General features: G+C 34.7%; 2 protein-coding genes across 2 annotated transcripts in view; one reads left to right on the forward strand and one right to left on the reverse strand.

The window, feature by feature from the left end:
- The window catches only part of srrd (SRR1 domain containing), a 6794-nt gene extending 2427 nt beyond the window's left edge, over positions 1-4367 (reverse strand). Inside the window, exons 1-3 of the mRNA XM_056464128.1 lie at positions 4109-4367; positions 3890-3930; positions 867-1009 (exon numbers count right to left, since the gene is read on the reverse strand). Of these exons, the coding sequence (XP_056320103.1) occupies positions 867-1009; positions 3890-3930; positions 4109-4248 (324 nt within the window). The 5' untranslated portion in view covers positions 4249-4367. The remainder of the gene's footprint in view (positions 1-866; positions 1010-3889; positions 3931-4108) is intronic.
- A 939-nt stretch (positions 4368-5306) lies between these two features.
- Positions 5307-7500, forward strand: part of rad9b (RAD9 checkpoint clamp component B) — a 24975-nt gene continuing 22781 nt past the window's right edge. Inside the window, exons 1-3 of the mRNA XM_056464126.1 lie at positions 5307-5340; positions 5442-5512; positions 6620-6754. Coding sequence (XP_056320101.1) covers positions 5307-5340; positions 5442-5512; positions 6620-6754 — 240 coding nt within the window. The remainder of the gene's footprint in view (positions 5341-5441; positions 5513-6619; positions 6755-7500) is intronic.

Here is a 7500-nt window from a genome sequence, read left to right on the forward strand (position 1 = left end):
GCACGTCAATAATCAAGCGCAGGTTATTATCATCAGCTCAAGAAGTTTGTTATTTCAGATATAATGTTAGACCGCCCGCGCCTCAGACTGGCTCGTAAAAAACTACGGGGCACAGGGTAAATCTTCTCTTCTTCTTGGCTTTGTGGCTGTTCATCCAGACGATGACAAGGTTTGTTTGAGCGCAGATCGACCATGGCTCGTTATTATATGTATTTATAATTCCGCTGTAATCTCTCGCTGTGCGTGTATTTCAAACATGGCGGGTTTTTTTGTTTCATTCTGGCTTGTTGCGTAAGCGAATGACGTATCTCTGTAAACCAATAGCATTCAGCTGCGCGTGTGGCTCCGCCTTTTGGTACCCTTTCTCGTGTTTGGTACCCTTTCGAAAGGGTGCCGAAAAAGTGGTACGGTTCGGTTCAGTACACTTTTTGACAGTGGAAACGGCTATAAAAGCGTACCAAACCAAACCGTAGCGTACCGTACCACTCAGTGGAAACGGGCCATAATTGTGCCATTTTGGTGACTGCTGCTTTAAATTCAAATGAGATTGTGGTTTGAGATTTGCGATTATCTTCAATCTCTAATGGCAGACGGCTGCTTCTCACTCAGGACTGTTTATGCTAATGAAGGAGAGCTGGTCACTAGTGGGTGGGGCTTTCCCCCTCTGATGACACATACAAAAGAAGAATGTCAATCAAAGTGCTTCTGTTCAAAGTGTTTTATCAAGTGTGATTATAAAAAAAATAGAAATAATAAATTTCTGCTACACAACTGTGTTTAACCCCCTTATAAAAGTGATTTTTGCATAATAGGCCCCCTTTAAGAGATGATGAATAAATAGTAACATTTAAATGAAAGCGATATACCTGCAGTGTCTCTAGAAGCAGCAACAGCATGGCGAGCTGAAATCGAGCAGATACACATGACTCAAAGTGTCCCAAACCATAACAAACACACTGCAGAAGAGACACCTCTGAAGTGCTGGACAGAAGACGCTCGCAGAGGAGATCTGAAGAGGTAAGACAGACATGAGGTAATTAATAAAGCTGAACACTTGCATTTTTATATGAACAGTAGTCCCTCATAAATATGTTTTTGAACCATACTATAGTAAAGTGTATTATACTTGTAACGGAGGCCAGCTAGCGAAGTGCTATGCAGGTAAACCTCACTTCTCTAACCTCTAAGGGTGCTCTAGCGATAGACGCCTTCTTTAGCTTCCTTGTTAGAGCAACCGACTCCCTTACAAAGAATCACCGGTTCAATCCTAGCTCAGACCGGGTTGGGTGCAGTAGGAGCGGTGGGTTACACGTGGGGGCTCGTCTGGGATGGGAGTGAGGTTTAGGGGGGGTGAGTGTTAGGGTTGGCCCATGTTGACCAATATGGCATTGTACGATGTCTAATGTGAAAGACTGCGATGGACGATGGCATCGTCATCGTAGACGGCGATGAATTAATTATTTATGAATAATTAATTAATTCATAACGAATTAATTATTTGAAGCCTACCGTTTCAACTGCCTGACCAGCATGGTCTTTGTTTTACCCATAACCAAATCATAAATAAATAAAGATAAGTTACACACAAATTACCACCTGTCGATCACTTTTTCCACAGGACTCTGGCATGAATAGGCAGAGTGATCTGTGTCGTTATAATGGCGTTGACAAACTTGGTTGGTAAAAAAAGGTGCACAAACAACAGCAAACCACCAACTGTGTCACAGTACAAGCTTGAAAGCGAAAGATTAAAGCGAAAGATTAAAGCAGTGTACTAATCAACGTGTAACTTAGTTAATGTAACTTGAAGAATTAATAAACAATACGTTTATTACCCCATCTCCCCCCCCATGTTGTATATAAAAAGTCGTTCATTTTTAGTTCATGGATGTGTGTCAACTAATTTTAACAAGCACATGTTGGTTAATAAATGCTGTTCATAATACATTAACTGATTAAACCTTATTGTAAAGTGTGACCATACATACTGAGAAAAAAAATTAATAAAAAAAAAAATATATATATATATATATAAACATACATACAGTTGAAGTCACAATTATTGGCCCCCCTGTTTATTTTTTCCCCAATTTTTCTGTTTAACAGAGTTTTTTTTCCAACACATTTCTAATCATAATAGTTTTAATAACTCATTTCTATTAACTGATTTATTTTATCTTTGTCATGATGACAGTAAATAATATTTGACTAGATATTTTTCAAGACACTTCTATACAGCTTAAAGTGACATTTCAATGCTTAACTAGGTTAATTAGGTTAACTAAGCAGGTTAGGGTAATTAGGCAAGTTATTGCATAACGATGGTTTGTTCTGTAGACTATCGAGAAAAAATATAGCTTAAAGGGGCTTATAATACTGACCTTAAAATTGTGTCTTAAAATAATTTTAAACTGCTTTTATTCTAGCCGAAATAAAACAAATAAGACTTTCTCCAGAAGAAAAAATATTATCAGACATACTATGAAAATTTCCTTGCTCTGTAAAAATCATTTGGGAAACATTTTATAAAGAAAAAAATTCAAAGGGGGCTAATAATTCTGACTGAGCAATATGAGCAATTCCATGCAAATGTCAACCAATAGCGAAACAATTTTTGCCATTTTTTTGTGCAAGCAAGTATTTTACAGTGCTTTATGAATAATTAATTAATTCATAACGAATTAATTATTTGAGGCCTACCGTTTCAACTGCCTGACCAGCATGGTCTTTGTTTTACCCATAACCAAATCATAAATAAATAAAGATAAGTTACACACAAATTACCACCTGTCGATCACTTTTTCCACAGGACTCTGGCATGAATAGGCAGAGTGATCTGTGTCGTTATAATGGCGTTGACAAACTTGGTTGGTAAAAAGGTGCACAAACAACAGCAAACCACCAACTGTGTCACAGTACAAGCTTGAAAGCGAAAGATTAAAGCAGTGTACTGACGCTGTGACACGTTACCTGATAGATTCAAAAGACTGAAGAGTCGTTAAATAGAGAAAAGATGAATAAATATCATGCTTAACAACTACAGTGAGACGCCATCCAGTGGTACATCCTTGATGAGAGCACTGCTCTCTGAGGTTTTTTTAAGACGTATTAGTGTAAACGGGGTCTAAGTGTGTGTTTTTCGCAAGCAGGTTGTTGCTGCGACGGGGGCAGGGCAGAGGATCACGATGCCGGCTTAGCATCATGATGTCTATCGCCCATCGGCTCAACCCTAGTGAGTGTAATGGAGGCCAGCTAGTAAGTGCTGTGCAAGCAAACCTCACTCCTCTGACTTCAAAAGGCGCTCTATCGACAGACGCTTTAGTCTTTAGCCTGCTTGTTAAAGCAACCAACTCCAATACAAAGAATCACCGGTTCGATCCCAGAACGGGATAGGTGCAATAGGACCCATGGGTTACAGTAGTAATATTAAAGCATTTTACAACTCTTCCTTAATGAATATTACAGCATCTACAGTATTAACTACCATGAACTCATAAACTAATAAATACTGTAGAATACTTTAGTTTTTACTACGGTAAACTGGTGTGTAGCGCGATATATAATTGTAGAAAACATATTAAAGGTGTGTGAATGAGTGTGTATGGGTGTTTCCCAGTGATGGGTTGCAGCTGGAAGGGCATCCGCTGTGTAAAAAATGTGCTGGATAAGTTGGTGGTTCATTCTGCTGTGACAACCCCTGATTATTAAAGGGACTAAGCCGAAAAGAAAATTAATGTATTAAAGATTTATCTATAGTTGTATTTCTATAGCAGCTATAGAATTACCACAGCATATAAAATCAAGTACTTTAATACAGTAAAAACACAGTAATGTTTATAATATGCTACTATAGTATTCAATTTGGTGTAGATTAGCTGTAATTCAACACCTTTCCATTCCATCCAGAAGGTTTCTCCTCTCAGTTCATTCCTGTAAAGGAGAAGTAACATTTATGAGTTTATAAAGTACTGTTCTTCAGACTCTAATATCATAATACTAAATGGTTACCAGATTCACGTACTTTCCTATGCTAAAATATTATGTTATTTAATCTAACAGTGTCACTACTTGGATTGTTCAGGATTAATAAAAGCAGATAGACCCTCACATGGCGTTTATTATCTTCTGCTTGTCTATTTTGCAGTCAGAAACCTGCTGAGAGTCTAGTTTTGGGGTTGAAACTTGTTTTCCTCTTCTTGCAGCTCCTTTACGACGCCCTGCGACCTGCCAGCCATCATTACAAGCCATTACTGCGAAAACTCCTCAAAATTAGGACGATTTACTGTCAGACGGCTCGATGTGCTTCATCAAAAAAAGTAAGAACTAGTCGACCTCCCTATAAACATATTTTGTATTTTTAAAGGTGTAAAAAAGCTCTAAGAAATTTGTTTATATTCACACCGAACCCCATGTGAATGTTTCGTGTTACATTTTAATATTTCCGTCGGAGCGCTGTTCTCAGAATATCCAGTTCCTCCCATACTAGATTTGTAAAAGCACAACTCATTCGCTAAAAACAAAAGTATATATTTTCTTTTCGATAATTAAATGTGTGTTTATGTCAATTGTGTAGTTAACATTAAACTGAATGTTTATAAATTTCCAATTTTACTTAGTCTCTAGTGTATTTGCGCGAATCTTTATGCACACGACTAATTTCTATAAGTTATACAGGATTTACAGGTTTACTGTTATTACAGTTTTATTGTTAATATTATTGGTTGTTTATAGTGTATTAGTATTTTTTGACATTACCAATCATGAAACTATACTTATCGACTGCTTTAAAAATTGTTGATATGTGAACAGCAGTATACACACGATAAAAAAAATGCTGTGTTGTTTTAAGCCAATCTTGGGTCAAAAGTAAAGAAATACAACTGTTGGGTCAATTAGTGTAATTTTAATGTATATAAGGTATATCCTGGCCATACAGTTATTATATTATATTATATTATATTATATTATATTATATTATATTATATTATATTATATTATATTATATTATATTATATTATATTATATTATATTATATTATATTATATTATTAAAGTTGAAATACAATACAAACTGAGAATGAAAATAGACTGTTCATGACGCGCGCTTGTATTGTTTGTAGGACGCAAGAGGGCGCGCACTCGCTTCTTTCCCGCTTTGAGGAAATCTGAGGAGACTTTGTTTAAACTCTATTTTCTGAATTAACTAAAGTTTCCTTTAAAAAAATTATCTGAAATAACAGAATATAATTGTTGTCAAACTTTATCGTCAAGCCTTCTAGCGTCAAATATTTCACAAGGAAAAATAAAATGAAGTGTATCATCGAGGGTAATGGCATCAAAGGTACATGACTCTTTTTATTCAGTATATCCAAGTAAAACGCCATTAGCATTATTCGTTTAAGTTTCTGATGATACATAATTTGTCTGTTTTCCTTTGTTAAGTCTTTGGGAGAGCAATTCATGCTCTGTCAAGAATTGGCGATGAAATATGGTTGGATCCACAGGAAGATGGGGTTAGTATTTTTGTTTATCTTCAGCATTTACTAACATTTGTGTTTGATAAAGATGCATTATTAGGCCTACTAACATTAATCATAGCTAACATACATTTACCCCAAAATAGCAACACTTTATGTCTCAATCAACGTGTAACGTGTAACAACAATACGTTTATTACACCCCCCCCCCCCCCCCAAAGAATATGTTTACAGATTTATATTTTTCTGCTCCCATAACTCTGTGGTTAGTTGTTTTGGAAAATATAAACAGATGTTTCAATATAATGTTAACTTATACTTTCTCTCTGAATTTATGTTTTAAGTTTTTTCTGCAAATGTCACATCCATAACGCTTGAATATATATATATATATATATATATATATATATATATATATATATATATATATATATATATATATATATATATATATATATATACAGTTGAGGTCAGAATTATTAGCCCCCTGAATTATTAGCCCCCCTGCTTATTTTTCCCCCCAAATGTCTGTGTAAGGGAGAGAAGATTTTTTTTCAACACATTTCTAATCATAATAGTTTTAATAACTCATTTCTAATAACTGATTTATTTGATCTTTGCAATGATTACAGTAAATGATATTTGACTAGATATTTTTCAAAACACTTCTATACAGCTTAAAGTGACATTTAACTTGACATAAAGTGATAAACTTAACTAGGTTAATTAGGTTAACTAGGCAGGTTAGGGTAATTAGGCAAGTTATTGCATAACGATGGTTTGTTCTGTAGACTATGGAAAAAAATATCACTTAAAGGGGCTAATAATATTGATCTTTTTTATTTTAAAACTGCTTTTATTCTAGCTGAAATAAAACAAATAAGACTTTCTCCAGAAGAAAAAATATTATCAGACATACTGTGAAAATTTCCTTGCTCTGTTAAACATAATTTGGGAAATATTTAAAAATTCAACTTTAACTGTGCATATAATATATATATATATATATATATATATATATATATATATATATATATATATATATATATATATATATATATATATATATATATATAAAATACTGGGACCTTACTATAAAATGTTAACTTTATTATTAATCTGTCAATTTTTCTTTCTGTACAGTTGGCTGTGAGGACTGTGAACTCGTCTCAGTCAGGTTACGCCTGTTTCTGCTTCGCTCCTCTGTTCTTCCAGCAGTATATTCCAGATCCAGACACCAAAGACTCTCAAGCAGTAAAATGCAAATTAAACTTGAAGGTAATAAACTTTCAGAAACGCAGGTTTATTTTAGGTCTTTAATGTTTGGACATCGCCATTATTACCTTTACTAATATGCTTTAAAAATTACATACAACAGAACAAAAACAATAGATTATAAAATATGAATATTATGATATTATGTACCAGTCAGGTGGCATGGTGGCTGAGTGGTTAGCACAGTAGCCTCACAGCAAGAAGGTCGCTGGAGCCCCATCTGGGTCAGTTGGCATTTAAATGTGGAGTTTGCATGTTCTCACCGTGTTGGTGTGGGTTTCCTCCGGGTTCTCCGGTTTCCCCCACAGTCCAAAGACATGCGCTATAGCTGAATTGAATAAACTAAATTGGCCGTAGTGTATGAGTGTGAATGAGAGTGTATGGATGTTTCCTAGTACTGGGTTGTGGCTGGAAGGGCATCCGCTGTGTAAAACATATGCAGGAATAGTTGGTGGTTCATTCCACTGTTGCGACCCCTGATTAATAAAGGGACTAAGCTGAAGGAAAATTAATGAACGAACTAGTCAAAAGTTTTTAAAGTAAAATTTAAGAGAATTTTTTTAACAGCTTTGCAAGATCAAGATTGCAAGTCTTTTATGTTCACCACAGCTGCATAGAAAAACTGTAAAAACAAGAATATTATAAAATATTATTGGAATAAAATATATATATAAAATTAAGTTTCTATTTAAATCAGTTCTTTGAATTAAAGCAGTTAGTGCTCCTAAACTATTAATTGCGACTAAAGT

This window comes from Danio aesculapii, chromosome 8, assembly GCF_903798145.1.
Source record: "Danio aesculapii chromosome 8, fDanAes4.1, whole genome shotgun sequence".
Classification (NCBI taxonomy): Eukaryota; Metazoa; Chordata; class Actinopteri; order Cypriniformes; family Danionidae; genus Danio; species Danio aesculapii.